General features: G+C 37.0%; 1 protein-coding gene across 4 annotated transcripts in view; it reads left to right on the top strand.

Moving 5' to 3' along the window:
* UBE2K (ubiquitin conjugating enzyme E2 K) overlaps positions 1-17,942 on the top strand; it is a 40,120-nt gene that overhangs the window by 2,871 nt on the left and 19,307 nt on the right. Inside the window, exons 1-2 of one of the 4 annotated variants that reach the window (XM_057407566.1) lie at positions 15,671-15,858; positions 16,346-16,452. The exons of 1 other annotated variant lie outside the window; for it this stretch is intronic. Coding sequence is in view for 2 of the 3 variants with exons in the window: in XM_057407564.1 (XP_057263547.1) it covers positions 14,430-14,523 (94 nt within the window). In the remaining variant the exon portion in view is untranslated. Of the gene's footprint in view, positions 1-14,429; positions 14,524-15,670; positions 15,859-16,345; positions 16,453-17,942 lie in introns of those variants that run through there. 2 more of the 4 variants (XM_057407564.1, XM_057407565.1) reach the window with 2 other exon arrangements.

The following is a 17,942-nucleotide window of genomic DNA, read 5'->3' as shown; positions in this document are numbered from 1 at the left end:
TTTTCATGTTAGTTAGCTCTTTCTATTTCCTTGACTTAAATGGCATTTCTGGGAAATTGCCAAAATGTGTATTTTAGACTGTCTTTTTCTTTGGCTTACAGATAAGCTATGAAGGATTTTTTTTTTTTTTAAGTTGAATCTGGGGCTTCTTCATGTTTTGGAAAAGCATTCTTTTCACACTTACGAGAAATGTATTTGCTCTGCTTACTTTATTGTCTCTTAGTTTTATTATAAGCCCTACACATTAACTTATGGAGTGGGATACTGTGTATTTAAGAGAGTTCCTTGTAACTTTGCATCTCTTTAATACTTGAATTAAATAGATCAAAGTACAACTATTTTTTTTGTCAGGAGTGCTCTCCAAACTATTATAATAAAATGAAACTCTTTACCTTTGTGTGTGGAAAAAGCTTTAAAATTTGAAGGTAGATGAGGTCCTGTGTCTTTAACAAAGATGAAGCTGTTAAGTTAGTCTAGGTAATAACTTGACTGGTTAAATATGTGTTAAGGCTACTGTACTGTGCTTGTATTAAAAGTCTAAAATGACTAGGCAGTACATTAGATCATACTTCAAATCCTAGTCTAGGCAAGGCATCAATTGGTCAGATTTATTCTCTTGCTCTGTCATTTCATTCATCTGTTATCTTGTTGATTTTATGGGCTGAAATTCTAAAGCTGCAGAACATATTTTGAACAAAAGTATGAGGCTACAGTGTGATGGAGAAACCATAAATCGGTGGAGGGAGAATAGTATCCTTCTTCTGATAAGTGGGAGAATGCTTTGGTGAAGATTAACTGATACTATTTCAAAACAGAGTTACTGGAATGCTGCAGTGGGTAGCCAGTTACCTGCTGTCTGTTTATAAGCAGCTATCTTATGAGAGGAGGAGTCTGGTGTTTAACAATGAATAGAAATGTTTTGAAACGTCTTGTGGTCACTTAAACACTGATGCTGAGAAGTGGTTGAAATTTACCAGGTATTAAACAATGCGTGACTTGTTTTCGTGTTTTAATAGAGCATCAGTGTTATGCTTTAAGGAACTTATATTATGCTAGCATCGAAGGACTCATTATTTAATTGGCTATCCAGTTTCTTTTATCATGTAGGAATGTAAGGTGTTCTCTGGCCATCTGTAAGTAAGAGGCTAATAGATTCCTTACAGTGAAACCACTACTCTGGTACTGAAGGTAACGCATTGGGAAACATAGCTTCCTCCTAGCAAGAAGAGAGTTGGTATCTCTACCACAGAATGTTCTTTTCTTACAAATATGAAGAGACGGGTTTATCTGCATGGGAGGTAAACCCAGGTAGAAGTGAGAGTAAATGAAACTTGACTGCAGTTGTGGAATACGAATATCTGCATGAACAGATATCTGAATTGGCAGTTAAAATTTGTAACTTGCTTGAATCCAGAACAGCATTCCAAGTGGAGACAGTAGGTTAATGGCAAAGTTGAAGGAAGTGGGTATTTGTTTTGAGGTCCGCTCTGAGCTTTTGTAATTTAGAGGAGGAAGGGAGAAGGAAAAGGTAACAGTAGTCTGCCATACTGTGTTCCTTAGGCTTTTAAAGTTCTAGTGAGTAGCTCTGGTGTTTGCTATTATCATTGTGTGTAGTGGTCTTGTCATTTGTGTCACTCTACAGGAAGATACTGAGGGGCATCTCTGCAATTTTCTTGCTATTTGGAGAAACTATAAGCATTTATTCCAGGCTCAGAAAAACATACTTTCTTGTTTATATTTGGGCAGTCTTGGGTACTAGAAGCTGAATTCACCAAGGTGGAAACTTTTAGTAATACTTGTGCTTTAATATTGCTAGAAGGGCCTGTTGGAAATTGCAGATGCTTGTTTTTCTTCCCATTTATCATATAGAGCCAATGCAGATGTACAAGAATGAGATGTCTTCTGTTATGGCTCCTGAATCAGTGATATTTTATTAAACAGTATCAATTTTCTGCCAATGTGTATGGTTAACTTTTGGTCTGTAAGAACAGTAATGCTGAAATTAGTAGAAGTTTTGTGAGTGCAGTGGGACTGTTGTGGTTTAACCCCAGCCAACAACTTGGAAGTACCACGCAGCTGCTCCCTCACTCCCTGTACGGGACAGGGAAGAGAACTGGGTTAAGAACAATTTAATAATTGAAATAAAGTAAAATAAAATAATAATTACAACAATAGTAATGAGAAGGGAGGTAACAAAAAGAAAGAGTGAAGAATAAAACCCAAGAAAACCAACTAATACACAATACAATTGCTCACTATCCAGTGACTGATACCTAGACTGTCCCCAAGCAGGGATCAGTGCCTCCCAGCCAGCTGCCCCTGATTTATACACTGAGCATGATGCTTTATGGTCCGGAATATCCCTTTGGCTAATTTGGGTCAGCTGTGCTGTCTCTGCTCCCTCACGGCTTTTTGTGCCCCTTCTCAACTGGCAGAGCATGAGAGGCTGAAAAGTCCTTGGTCAGGATGCTACTTAGCAACAACTAGAACATTAGTGTGTTATCAGCATTGTTCTCAAACTAAAGCCAAAACACAGCACTGCGCCAGCTACTAGGAATAAAATTCTCTCTATCCCAGCTGAAAGCAGGACAACTGTTTGTTTGTGTGAATAAAGCTGAAGTGTGCGTAGTTAATTAAAAAGTATAAAGTTAAAAAAAGTGTAAAGATGAGAACTTTCAAACTGTCATTATGTCGGCACCAATCTCTGTTCAGCCTTTCGGAAGACTTGCATATCATACAAAAGTGGGGGGAGTGTCAGTGCATTGGAGTGCAGTGCAGGGTTGCTATGCAAAGGGATCTTAGTAGCCTGGAGAAATGAATGGGCTGATGGGAACCTTTCGAAGTTCAGAAGTAGGAACCAAGTCCTGCTTCTGGGAGGAAAAAGCACTATGCATCAGTACATACAGACTGGTGACTGACTGGAAACAAAGCAGGCTAGCAGAAGACTGCTTGCATGACCTAGTGAAGAGCAAGTTGAACATGGTTCAGCAGTGCTTTTGTGGCAAAGAAGTCCTACCACATACTAGGTTGCATTATCAAGAATGTAGGCAGTGGGTTGCCAGAAGTGATTCTTCACCTCTCTTCTGTTCTTATGAGGCCATGTGTGGTGTTCTCTGTCCAGTTTGGGACTTTCCAGTGTAGGACATTGGTATGCTGGAGTGAGCCCAGCAGAACACCAAGGTGTTTAAGGGGCTGGAGCACATGTGTGAAGAGAGGATGAGAGAACTGATGTTGAAGGAACTGTTGGAAGGGATATCTTCCTGTCACCCACAAATACCTGTGGAGAGGCTCTGGAGAAGAGGCCAAGCTTGTGGGTGAAGTGCACAGGGATGGGATGAGGGGTAATAGACACAAGCTGAAACATGAGAAATTCTGATTAGACACTGGGAAAAATTAAAATGATAGTGGTCAAACTTTTAATTGACCAGCAAGTTTGTGGCATCTGTTCTTGGAGATACTCAAAATTCAACAAGTTCTTGAGCAGCCTCTCATTGGACCTGCTTTGAGCAGGAGGTAGACTAGAGGCCATGCAGGTTTCTTCCTACATGATTATATATTTCCAGTATGTTTCTTTTTTAATGTTTTTTCTGTTTGTTAAATAAAACATAGAGAGGCTCCAAGACTGTGGCCACACCTGGTAAAACTTTCCCCTGTAAACAAATTGAAGACTTTTAAAGTTGGCTTGTTCCTTTTAGTTCAGAATAGTTTCCTCTATTGTAAGACATCTTTCTTTTCAAATTAGAGGCTGAATTTTTCAGGTAGATGCGAAGTTGTCAGGGTCTTTAGGCAAGTTCTGGGTTGGAGCCTGAAGGTACAGATGAGAGATCTGTAATAACCTCTTTAAGCTGCATTTCTCTGAAATGTTAAGATCATCTCAACTTTGAAATAGTTGTTTGTGAGATCCTTTGTACATTGCCAAAAAGAGTTTTGTCTACTGTGTATTTTAAGCCGTGGCTATGATTTTAGGCAAGACATTTAGGCCTGCTTTCTATAATTATATAAAAAGGATACCGAACTACCATTACTATGCATCTTTGGTTTTTATAATTCCATCTATGATGTTTGGTTGTATCTTCCAGTTTGTACTGGAAAATATGCAGAAAGGATCTGTAGATCTTTGCTTTCAAATGAATTTGTCTATAAGTCACTTTTTTGGTAACTAAAGAATAGTTGGCTCAAAACAAAATGTATTTGCTAGGAAGTTTTTAAGAAAACTGCTTATTATTTTCACTTCTGTTATTTTACTTGTAGTTTTACACCTGTTTAGCTGAACCATATATCAGTTTTTCAAGTTCTATGAATATAATACCATTGCACTTTTAGGATCAGTATCATGTAGATGCTAATAAGCACTAGTATTCATACTACTACTTAAATGTGTGATTCAAAATACTTAACTTATAATGTTAGTAATCATTTGACCAGACCTATGAGCTGGCCAAGTATTGGTAGTGGGGATATTCATTAACAGATTGCAATATCTGTTGCTCATCCTTGTATCCCATTAGTGACATTTTTTCGTGTTAACATGTGTCCATTTGAGACTGGAATATAGTAAGTGGTCTACATACCAGTTGACAGAATCTGAAAGATTTTGGGAGTAAGTGGAAAACAAAAAAGACTTGGTCTCCATTTAAGTCAGGGTCATCTGGTTGTCTCTGGTAATCTCTTAAAAACCTGAGGGAAGAGAGTAGTGTCTGGTGACAGGACTGGGTTACTCAGATTAGGATTAGAGGCTAGGATGCAGCTGCCAGATGGTACTCCCTGACCACAACTCTTTGTGGACCTAAGGAATAGTAGAAATGAGCCAGTCCTTTCATCTTCCCAGTCTCGCATTCATTCTTCTGTATTTGTTTCCAGGAGTTTGGCTTTAATAGAAAGAAGTGTACGAGTCCTAAGGTTAGTTCATTTTACTCAGTATGAACTTTAAATAGAGTTAATGTTTTAGCATACTAAATTTGTGTTAACTATAAATTGCAAGAAGGTGCTGGTTAACAGTCTGAGTTGTCTAATGTTTTTCTTAAGATAGTGCAGATACTTAGGGTAGTTCTTGAATTATTCAGCTGTTAAATGGTTTCTAGCTTGTTTCATAATCCTGGTAAGGATAGTTGTCATTACTGTACTTCATCACTTTTACACTAGTAATTGGTGCAGGTATTAAATTGAGAAAACACTTTTTGGTTAAACTTAATAATTGCAGATTATTTTTTTGTCTCTAACAAACTAGGTAAAACTTTGCTGCAATTTAGATAAGGAAAATAAGCAATTTAGTTCTTTTATGGAAAAGAGTGTGAATTTTGAGAAACAGTATTCTATAAGGCACTCTAGGGATGTAGTCCACTTTTGTGCTCTTGATTTATCTAGCGTTTTCCCTTCAGATTGTATCAGTGTTAATGCTTTTAATATTTGAATTGGGAGTACTTGAGTATGCTTGCCATGAGTACTTAGTAAAATAGCATCTGTATAATAAATTGAGTACATCTGTAAGGATCAAAAGTAACCTTGTTTGAGGACCAGATCTGTGTCTGTTATCTAACATGTTGTAACAGAATTGTACTCTGTTGTCAGACAACAGGCCATGGATTGTTCCTCTTTAGTCAGAATTCTAAGAGTCTGCACAGGAGAGTGATGTGAATATCCCTGGCTACAAAAGGAGCTTCATTTAGTGTATGTGCGTTATTGGACCCACTAAACCACAGTCAGTCATATGGTACAACTCCAATTTGGCTATGCTTAGATATAAGAGAGCTGAGCTAGTACTGTATCGTTCTTCTGTTGGCATGCTAGTACGGGCTATCCTGTCTACCTTTGTTGTCACAAAACACTAGAAAACTAATTTGTGTTCATTATTTCAATATTTCTATTCATTATTAGCCAGTAAGGTCAACAGATTCTGGAATATGTTTGTGCAGTGTTTTATGAAGTGTGTGTGTGTGTGTAAATCCCAAGCCCACAAATGCAGTAGTCTGTGCTTTACCTAAATAGGTAGTTTAGTTCAAGCAAAATATGTATCGCTTTTTATTTTTAGTTGAAAGTTAACTGTGAGAAAGTCTTCTCAAGTTTTTTCTGTGTTAGGATGTATTTAAGTACAGGAGGTTATTGTGAAATAAGGTAGCATGTGCAAATGGAAATCATGGTAGCTGTGTTGTATTTACTCCCTTTCTGGAAACTCATAGGCCTTCATGGTGTTTAGGTAAGCCCTTCCACTTTGGAATAAGGGTGTCCATATGGGAAGCTAGTACAGAAAAACTGTTCTGAGCTATTTCTGCAAGTCTTCAAGCTCTGGGACTGTGAGTGAATTAGCATAATCAATTTAAAATGAGATGAATCTTGTGATTCCTTTATATGTAGGATTACTAGCAACCTCAGTAGGGTTGCCTTACAGAATTGACTGCAGAGTCTGCTGTGTTTGTGTGTTTATAGAATGACTAATTCAAAGTATAGTTCAAACTGATTATTAAAGCATACTGTTATCTGCAGGGTTTTCAGTTGTTTTGCATCAAAGACAGAACTGTGCATAAAAGATAAGAAAAATGCATCTTGCATTCCTGCAGAATTGCTTGTTCACTGGGGCTTTCCTGGATGGAGTTATCCAGAAGGAGTCCCTTGCACTGTGCCTATTCTGATGCTGAGTATCTCAGTGGCACTCATTAGGTTCTTGCATGTCCTGCCCATGCTTTATGCTCCTAGGCACTGTAAGAATCTTGCATAATTAGATGTAGCTTATGAGTGTGTAAGGGTCCTTATCTAGTACGGGAGTGCATGCTGGTATGTATGCAGCTTTTATAGCATAGCTTTACCAGTTTAGCCACACTGTCTCTTGGTGAGACAAGCCATTATTATATAACTGTGCTCAGGATTTATGCCAGCATAGCTGTGTCAGTTATACCTCTGTGTATCCCTGGCTGATGCAACAGTTTTGTTAGAAATAGTTTAGACAGCCACCTAGAGCTGAAGTTTCAGAATTCTTTTTAGTTGCCTTAAAGCAGTACCAAGAAGCAGTGTCACGTTCCTGCTGCAACCTGGTCTTCTCTTCCCGCTTTTGTTCTCCTTCTCTTACTGGCAATGCTTGTGGTGAATCAGATAAGGGAGTTGGGTTAAAATGAAAGTTTTAATTCAGATGTTTGCTGTTCAGTTGTGTGAACACTTGCACAAAATCCTGCCTCCTCCTCAACATCAGTTCTACCAGGACCGGGAGGAAAGTAGGACCATGGCAGCTGTTAGACTGGTTTGACTTACCATGGGAGTACAGTCTCGTACGTTCTTTTTGTAGAGCTATGTTCTAACAGCTGGATGTTAGCGAGAGTAGGTATTTAGAAACCTTAAAGAAATTGCACTAAAACTTGGTGATGCTCCAGGACCAACTCTTGCAAAATGAAGATGTTTTTAATATTTGAGATGTGTTGTGTGCTGACTGGAAGAAAAAGCCCAGTCCCTCTTTGTTCTTGTTTGTAAACACGTGTAATAATACAGAATTTTAAGGTTGACACAGGTTTAGTCTTTTGTTAAAACATTTTATTAAAGAATCTGATTAAGATGCATTTAATTAGTAAAACTGTGATAAATACATAAATTCTAGCTTGTCTGTTACCAGTACTGCAGAATTCACACATTATCCATGATTTTAGCTCTTTAGATACATTAAAGTACAAGTTACGTGTTAGTAACATAGTATATTATTCAGCACATGAAAAAAAAAGTAGTATACAGAAATAATCTCGTGTATTTTTTACTAAAAGGGGCATAACTGCAAAAAATAGATGTGAATACAGCGATACAAAATGGAACGTGAAATGTGGAGGAACTTCAAGACTGAAATTGATAGTAGGGTCAAAGAACACAGGAGCGTTTTGAGAAAATGCATTTCTTTACATTGGCCATTTCTTATCTAGGAAAACTGCTCTTTAATGTGCTTCAGACAGACTTGTTTTCTCTCTTCTGCTTCCCTGCCCCAAATATTTGATTGTTTCACAGATGAGAGTTACTCTGTCCTTTGTAGGTCAGCAAGAGCGATTTCTGAGAATGCAGATGTGATCTTCTGATCTCAACTGGTAGTGCAGCACATACTATACTTCATAGCCATGACTGGTGTAATTACGTGACATTTCTACTTGTCTTCTTAATAACAACAAGCTTGGCCTCTGGAAATGCACTTGATTCTGTCTTTTAAGCTTGAGTGAGTCTGAAGGAACAGGAAGTATTGAACTATTCCCTCTTGCTTTTGTAGCTCTTTGTGACTACCAAATTCCCATTTTGCTGCAGGACAGCATCCTTCACTTTGCTTCCTAGTAGGATGATATGTCCAGCTTTTGTGCTGTTTGCCCATTTCTTGCAAAGGAGTGAGCTAAGCAGATGCAACATACTTAACTTGAACTACTCTGGAGTAACAGAAGATTAAGACGGTAGAGTGTTGGTTTGTAAGGCCAAGGAGATGAGAGGGAGAGGCTGGTAGTTGACAGCAGCCTAAGAAGTGAGCTTTTCTTGGGATCCTCTTTCTGGTATACCAGTGAAGGGGGGAGAACCCAATCATTTGGACTACGTTGAAAGAGTTAGTGGTATTGTTGCAAAAGTGTATAAGAAATGTCAATTATGGCAAAACACTACTTTGAATATTAATCTACAGATTTGCAAGGGGTTGGTAAGTAGAATAAGAATGAACTTGGGTTTGGTTTTTAGGTTATTAATCTAGATAATTTTAGTGGCATAAACTGCTACTGAAAGATTGCGCTTTTCTGCTCAACATTTATGTTGACTTGGAATACTCATGGCTTTTGTGAAAAACTAGTGTTGCATGGATTTCATTATGATAGTAATCAGATGATCTTTTTCTATAACTCTGTTTAGAGATATTCATGCCAGACTTTTGTGTAGAGTAGAATGGTTGTGGTTGAATATAAAATGGGGGGGTAGGGTAAGAGGAGTTTTATGAGGAACTAGTAACTTTATAGTACCATAGATCAATTTTGCTAGCATGGCTTCAGAGTAGGGTAAAGTATTTCTTTCTTAATTTGGCTTATCAAATACTGATCCTTATAGCATCAGTATAAAATGTTTGGATGTTCAGAAGTACCTACTTTGCATTTGTAAATCATAGCTGTGTTAAAGAAGCATCTAAATTATTAGATTTTAGATAGATTAGGAAGTCTTTATTGCCCATTTACTGCATAGAGGAATCAAAAAATAATTTGAAAAAACTGTCTGAAAGATAAATTAAAAGGGACTTTTTTTTTTTGTCGGCACAATTGGGATACAAGTAGTTGTAGAAAACAGTTTGTTTTCAGTGGATGCCCTCGCAAGCTGGTGGGCTTTGTCCTTGGTTGAGGAAATTCTGGAGAAATTTTTCAAAGTTATTCCTTAATCTTTGTTGAAATCTTGGCATGTGTGTTCTGTAATACTTTTCCTTAATGTGTGAGCTTCTGGTCTTAAAGTGCTAAATGGTTACAGAGTTTTAATACTTAGCTGCTTTTATTGTGACTAGACTTGTTTGTTTACAGACATCATTGATCATTTATATGTGTGTCTTTTCAGGTTAGGGTTTTTCTGTTTGTTTGTGGGAGGGATTTAATATACCTACTTTTCTAGACTTCTCTATTAATTATTTTCTGTAAAAACAAAGGAAGTTAACAGAAAATAGTAGTACTTTATCCAGTATAAAGTATGTTCCACTTCCTAACGGAAGAAAATCATGTTGCAGGACCTATGAAATCACAGATAGGAGATAGTGAATTGCTGCATGGAATAGTGGGATTTCGTGGTTAATCTTTTTTATTTTTTAATGCACAGTTATTCAGAAGTAACCATTGAGTTTTAAACTCCAAATCTAATCCTGGTAAAAGTAGTGTGGGTTTTTTTTGTTTGCATGTTTTTTTGTTTTTAGAAATCTTTATTTACCATCTACATAGAACACACAAGCAGTAATTAATTTTGACACTATTTTAAGAAAGTAATGTGCAGAATTGAAGCTATTAATACTGCTAATAAATGTAATTTCTTTTCCTTATTTGTTCTAATCACAGCAGTTTAAAACGTAGTATGTATGCTAATGGTTGCATAGTGGAGAATCTGGCCTGTTAACATTTCTTTGGAGTAATTGTGTTATGCAGGGATCAAAGGTCTAATGTTAAGGTAATGTCAGTGGGAAGTAGAGCTAGTTGGTTCTAGAAGAACTTGGAATATATATTTTTCTTTATTTTTTATTTTTTTATTTTTTTTGTAAGTGTAATAAATAGTATTTTGTATGTGGGAAAAACGTTTAGAACAGTGCAGTTTTTATCACCTTGTCTTAATGTGCTTCTGTGATGTCTATGTGTTGTAGTTTTGTCCTGGCTTTCTTCTAGCTCTTTTATCTTCAGAAGGAAAACTTTGATTTTTAAGAGTGGAGTTGCTGGCCTCATGAAGAGGATAATGGGCCATGAATAACACATAAATTAAAGAGTTTTTAAAAGGCAGATTAGAGAAGAGAGGAAGAGGTGGTGTGGAAGGCTCAGGAAGAGGGGTAGATTAACTGCTGAAAGAAGCAGGCCCCTCTAATGAAGAACTCCTTGTTAAGGCCTGTAGACTATGGTGAATAAAAAGAAGAGCTTGTTGTCAACTGAGAATAATATTACAAGGACCAGAGCTGCTCTCTAAAAGTGTTTTAGTAGAAATGGAGATGTATGTGATGAAATCTTCACAGTGGCAGAATTTACTCTTCAAAGTTTCTGCTTGACCAGATTGTTCTGTACAAGGAAGATACTCAGACATAACACCAGACAATCTAATTCTGGGTTATCTTTTTTAAAGAGGAGGCAGGCATGTATTATCCTTCAATAGCAGTAATAAATACTGTAATAAATGTGATTGAGTGTCCAGTCTTTGGGAGATGCTCATAGGATGATTCTTGAAGGATTGATTCCTTTAGGTGTCTTTTTAGACATAAAGCTTTTGTAATGCATGAGAATGCCTTATATGAATCTTTCACAACTTTTCTGTCTCATGCTTTTAGTTTAATATCCACAAGGCAGACTAAAATCAGGTAAGCATGACTATAGCAATGCATAGAGTCTCAGCAGCTGGGGTGGTCTACAAGACAACGAATCTTTTGACTAGAGCCCTAGTGTGAAGCAGGGGTGCATTTAAAAGGAAAAAACAGCTTTGCATGAGCTGACTAGAATACGAATGAAAAAAGATGAGGGAGTGGTATCATGCATTATGTAATATGCTACATTAAAACTACTTTCTCTTTTTTTTTTCCACTCTTGATCAAAATAATTTTCAGGTGTGATGATGGGAAGTTCTGCTGGTGTAGTGTTGGGCCTGTAGGTTCCTAGAAAAGGATTGTGGTGTTGGTGGAGTGTTTTCGTGTTGGAAAGAAATGCCGGTAGAAATTATATTGTTAGAGAATTTAAACTGAGATTATGGAAAGAAATGCTGCTATTGATGGCATGGCTCATATTTCAGGAATTGCTAGCCCAGTGATCTAGTCACCAAATTGTTGATGAATCAACAGGAGGTGATGCTGTTTTAGACTTCGTATGGAAGCATAATGAGGTCTTTGTGGAAGAGCTGCTTCTGGCAAATCAACTTGTTGTGTGAGATCACAAGTTGATTCATAAATTCTGTGCCGAGATCATTGGTGTCAGACACACTTCTGGAAAACTGTGTTGATAATAACATTTTAGAGAAAGATCAGATGATTATGGTGAAGGCCAGGGATTTAATCTGTTTGAGCTGCTAAAATTAAGTAATTGTATCCTATGTGATCCTTATTAAGGGAAAACATTGTAGGAAAATACTCCAGGTTTAATTGGATGAATACTCACTTCAGTACAGTTAAATATTAGTTACTGCTCCAGGGATGAGGGAAAATGCAGGAATTGGCAAGGTCAAGCTGAGTTGCACCTCAAAAAGTCAATCAGAAAAGCATGAAAAAGGTTCTTGAGTTATGTAAATGAAAAACTGCATTTGCTATATAGAAGGCATGGTAGAATTTAAGTTAGTCCTTATACTGAAACAGTGTAATACAGCCTGCCATTTTTCCTAAAGGTAAAGCAAATAAGGGTATGGGCGATAGCTATAGCTGCAGTAATAAAATCAGTTGTCTCAAATGGTAGAACCAGGATCATTGACTCTTGCAAGAAACTGAGCGTAGCAATAGGGGTTTTGTTTGTTTGTTTTTCACCAGATTTATGAAGTCACAAAGGATTTGTTGTGGAAAACAGTGAGTGTGGTACTAATTGAAATTGAATATGAAGGTTGAATATTAACTATCCAAGCTGTTACAGCAGTGTGCAGGGCACTGAGAAAAAGTAAAATGCTAAGTAGAAAATTAAGCAAGCTGCAGCGTGTGTTAACCATAAATTGTATCTTTGAAATTTATCCCTTTTGCGATTGCTTCAGTCCTCTAGATGGAAAGTTACAGGCTTTCTTGCAAAGAACAAGGACTGCTCTCAACTTGAAGCTTGCCAGGTGATGTTGACAGGCAGAGAGCAAGAGAACCTGAATAGGTTTAACAATTGTGAGGCTATGGAATGAGCTGCCAGTTGGAATAGTGAGAGCAAAAAACTTAGAGTGGTTGGAAAGCTTGCAAGAGGAATGTGAGTGCCTGTGATTGAGTTTGAATTCAGAGAGGGAGTTTCTTATAGTGCCTGGCTCTTGGAGAGGGCTGTCTTGCTGGGACAGTCTGTCCTTCTGCTGCTCAGTATTATAGAAACAAAGCTTTGAAAGAAAAGTGTTCAGTTACTTTCTGGTCAGGCAACTTACATGAACAGTAGCAGGAAAGAAAATGAATCTAGAATATGTTTAGAGACATAATTTCATCATTTCCTTTAACTTCCTTTCTCTGATGTCTTACCTAATCTCATGAAAGACAACACAAGATCTGATGCTGAGCTTAAAACAAAAAAAATAGTTTATAGATACAAATTGGTAAAACGACTATTACATTTAATATTTAACTGGCTTTTGATTTTGGAGGTGCATGGTGCATTCTTCATTTGCAGCATGGTTGGAATCTGTTTTTTGACGTGCAGTACTTAAGACTCAGCTGTGCAGTTGCAAGTGCTGCCTCTTTTGTGGGGGTTGAAGGCTTTTTACCCAAGTTTAAAAAAAAAAGTGTGTGTAACTACAGATGTAAAAAGCCCCCAAATTGCCATTGGATTAATGTAGTGAAACTTTTAACTAGGATCTTTTACATGGTGAAACTTAAATTTTTATTCTTCTTTGTATCTGTGAGCATCTCTTGTCAGAGGAGCCCCCTCTTTGGCTGGGAGGACATAATCTATAGAATATTTACAGGAAGGAAATAGAAGTAATCTCACAGCTGTTCAGTGAATTCTGCATCCTTGATGGTTCACATAGTTGGTAGCTCCAAGAACCAGTTGATGGCAGCCATCAGCTTTATCTGATTTCTCATAGCTGTCAGCAATGGGGTTTACTCTGAGAGAAGCACAACTGCATGGGGTTTTTTTGATGCAGACCTAGTTGGAACAATTTTAAAGGATCTGGGAAGATGCCTTGAGTTCTTGGAAAAAATAACAGTGGATTCAGGAAATCTGCATTGGAGTCAGCGTGTTACACAGAAGCAACAGAATGGACAAATCAGTAATTACTTATCTCTAAAAACTTCATGGTATATCTTTATGAAAGGTGATTCTGCTTTGCATCCCTGCAAAAATGTTACTGGCTGGAAGATTTGTATGAATTCCACAAATGCTGCTCACTGGATCTGGAAAGCAGATTCAATGGAATGAGTAGCTCTGGCTAAACACTTCTGAGAGTCAGTTTCTGGAAAGCATATGGTTTTTTTCAGTATCAAAACACAGTGTTTTTATTTTGTAGGCAAGGGGTGTGAAAATGTTGAGGAGGTGACAATGAAATGCAAGTGTATAAATAAATTGTACCTTACCCCGAAATATTAAAGATAAACATGATCTTGAGCAAGACTGCAGTATTCTGTTTAGATCATTGTATTGTTTAAAAATATCAACACTCCATTTGGGGAAATCTTTCTGTATTCCAGTGAAAGTGATAATCATGTCAATTATTAATAAAATTGCTCTAAACAAAAAAAGCCCATGTGTAACTTGGTCAGTTTAATGTTACAGTTTAAGATGTGTAGAATTAATATCTGATTGGAAAGATCACAGTTGTCTTAAAATGCAATGGATTTAAAACTATGATTGTAGATACTGTATCATTAGGTTGCTTTGCTTACTGTAGTGATAGTATAAATAATACTGAAATTTCTACTGCTCCACAAATAGTCTATTTTTAATGAAGTAAATTTTGAACTGGAAGATAGCTATTTAGGTTACTATATTTTTAAAATTTAAATTTTTTACATATTTTTTTAAAAATACTATTCTGAAAATTTTAAATACCATATTTTGGGGGAAATCTGTATGTAAAATGCTTACTTATGATTCTTTGTTTCTCTGTTTATTTTTAAGACGAGCAAAAATCAAATTAAAGTAGATCTTGTAGATGAGAATTTTACAGAATTAAGAGGAGAAATAGCAGGACCTCCGGACACACCATATGAAGGCAAGTAATGTTTTTGTGTATGCAATCATTGTACACTTCAAATCCTGTGTCTTGAGATGCTTTATTTTTAAAATTAATTTATGACATAAAAATGTAGAGGTGCGTGTTTTAACATAGTCTGATTAAAAAAAAAGATTTTTAAGCTTCAACTTCTGTCTTGCCTGAGGACAGATCTGTTCTACAGGAGGATAGACTATCCTATATCAAAGGTTAATTTACAGGTATAAGTTGTGCAGTGTCACTGGTATAATTCTGACTTTTAGTTCTTTGTTTACCGTCTTGATGTAACTATTCTTAGCCATGAAGCATCAAGAAACTGAGCTTCAGAATGTAATGTAATTGTACATGTATTTCTGTGATCTAATGTAGTGGTTGTTCAAAAACATGCTGCATTTTTCTATCTCAAGGAGAGATGCCACTGCAAGTTGCATTTGGGATTTATCTCGTACATCCATGGGTCCCAATATGTAATTTATACTGGAGTCGGGACTCTAAAGTAGAACTTCATGTTTTCAAAAATTGCACTTTACTGACTTTCTTGTTTATTAAAGCTGGTATGATGCATCTCTTCAGTCTGAAAAAAAGCAAAATAACAAAAAGTTTTAACCAGTAGCTAATATAGTATACTTCGTTAAGGTACCAAATTACTCAGTAATGCTGGTACCTGTAAACTTTCTGTTTGTATATAATATATAATGGAGCTGGCAGGCACACCTTTTATTCAGGGTCCTTAATGAGAATCCTTGACTTTAAATTTTCTCTCTTTTTTTTTTTGTTGGTTTTTTTTTTGTTGGTTTTTTTTTTGTTTACTTTAAATGATGTTTTATTGAGAATTTCCATGCGAGGTATATATTTCAACCTGAATTTGAACTTCCTGTTAAAAAAAAAAAAGTCTCAAGGAATGTTACAGGCAAATAGATTGTTTTCTTGGAAATTGAAACAGTTTGCCAAGTTTTCATTGCCTCTCGTTTCTCCATGCCTTGGAGTTAAGAGTGGGACTTGAGTATTGTCCAGAAACCAGACCTGTGCCTATAGGTGTGTATATGTGTTGGGTGGCTACTGATCAAAGTCTGCTTGTTGCATCTTCACTCAGGAGGACAGCCCTTGTGAGTTCTTCTCCAGGCTAGTTGCTGATGCACTAGCATTGGACTTGGGAGCAGAGAGTCTCTCCAGTGCTTGCTACCCAGTCTTCCCTGCTGAGACCTACAGCAGATAAAGGATGAGGAACAGCCTAACAGAGGCTGAGCGAGTGGGGTTGGGGTAGGTGTTAGAAGTTGTGGAGAAAGGAAATGAGCCTGGAAGGGAGAGAACAGAAAAGCAGGAGCATCTGTAATGGTAAGGATGCTCCCCTCCAGAACTTATGTCCCAGTGTTCCTCTGCTCTCTAATGTACAATGGCAGTTCCCTCCCTCCCCCCCATCTTTCTACTCTCTCTATCCTCATCTTATCAGCTGCTAGTATTTAGTTGACTGAAAATGTTGTCCTGAAAGATGATAATTTATTCTGGTTATAACATATGCCATCAATGTAAAAGTATGCTGTGTACCTAAAATACGTGGTCGTGCTTGTGACCTATTTGAAAGTGGACTATTCTGTATTAGTGTTATGGTTCTGTTGCAGATATAGTTGGTCTTGCATATATAAGACTTAGTTTTACATGTTAAGATGTTGCAAAATTAAGTACTTGGATACTAGGAAACATCTGAATGGTGTGGGGAGGGTGTTGTTTTGGGGGGTTTGGTGTTCAGTTTTTTTCCATTCAGAGTTAATCCTCCTTGGATGAGTTGGTTTGTCATGGCTTGCCAGTTTTTTTTCCCTTCCAGGTCAGCATTACGTCAGATAATAAAATGGATTTTTATTTTTGGAGCATGTATTGAGAGTTATTTGAAATGACAGATATATTCATGTGTCACAAAAGTTCATGAAGAGGGTAAAAAAAAGATGTGAATGCCTGTCTGCAGAACTGGGTTCTGTGTGATGCTGGATAATTCAGCTAGACCAAAATTTCAAAAGCCAAGCACTGTGTATGCACGTATTCAGCATATCCTGCTAATGAAAATCAGCATTACACATTCAGTGCGGAATTTGTTGACTTGAAATGCAGGCATGCATACTTGCCTACATGTGAGGACATTTCATGATGAGGATATAGTAAATAGCCCTTTTGGGGGGCTAAAACTATCATGTATTCTGATTATGTCAGGGATCTCATGGAAAAATAATGTGATCGTATTCTTACTTTAATATGGAGGGTGTATGCACCAAGGAGCAAACTGGAAGTTACTGGCAGCCCAGTCTCTGGTGTTTCCTGATACTTGAATAATTTACATTGGAACATTAATATTTCTCTAACATAACTTTATGCCTTTATTCCCTGATGTAATTATGAAGGGCTTGCCAGTGTGTGCAGTTTAAATTTTATAACTAAAGCAGTAATACATGCTGCATATTACTGGCTGATCCCTGTCATCTGGAGTCTAAACAATGACACAGCAAGAAGTGCTTTATGAAGGAAAGCTAATTAATGTGGTAGTACAGGTCAGACAATTCTGCGATACGGGAGGGAACTCTAGGACCATTACTAACCACAGTTAGTAAGGTATCTGAAAGCAAGCTGCTGTTAAAAAGTTCTTTTATAGGTGGTGTCTGGACATTGGCTAAATATGACTGAGTAAAAGAATGCCATCAGTTGTTGACAGATAGCGCAGCTTTTATTTTTCTGTCATTTGTGTCAACTCATTGATCAATTATCAGAATATTGCAAGACAACTTCAATTGAAACATGTTTGCATCCCACATTAAAATATATATGTTTGGAGTGAGGACCTTTGAAAGTCTAGATTAATGGCTGCTGGGCTTTACGTGATTCAGGAGCTTTTCAATAGATAGATTTTTATGATTTGCTTTTTGAACCCTGTATAACCACAGTATTAATGTCAAGCCAAGCTTGCATGTGAGCCACAGGAACTGCAAAATTTATAATAGAGCAAGTTTTAACTGTTTTTCTTGAAGAAATACCCTAACTCTATTGTGAGATGTATGCTCCAGTAGAATTACAGAAGGAATGTTCTGCCGTTACTGTTTAATTCAATCTCAAGTATTGAATAGGTATGGAAGAGCCACACGTATGCATACTCCTTTTTAAAAAAATTCTGCAGAAATATTGGCATGCAGAAGGTAGCATGTAACTCAGTTGGTTTCTGAATGTATTAAGGAAATTAATATCCAGATTTGTTCAGTCTAAATCTTCAAGCCTGTATTTTTAACTGTAAACTTCACTGGATGGCAACAGTATTGTAAAAATAATACTACTAACTCATTAGTCCCTGCAATTTTAAAATCTTTTGGACTTGTACATTGCAGGTGGAAAAAATTTGGTGGCTGAATAGCCTGTTGTGCAGAAAGTTGTAACTGTCTGTC

Source organism: Pezoporus wallicus, unplaced genomic scaffold (genome assembly GCF_028554395.1).
Source record: "Pezoporus wallicus isolate ANWC-B61680 ecotype Strahan unplaced genomic scaffold, APGP_CSIRO_Pwel_v1 contig_2492, whole genome shotgun sequence".
NCBI classification, from domain to species: domain Eukaryota; kingdom Metazoa; phylum Chordata; class Aves; order Psittaciformes; family Psittacidae; genus Pezoporus; species Pezoporus wallicus.
The sequence above is the reverse complement of the archived record's forward strand: the minus strand, read 5'-3'. Positions and strand labels throughout refer to the sequence as shown.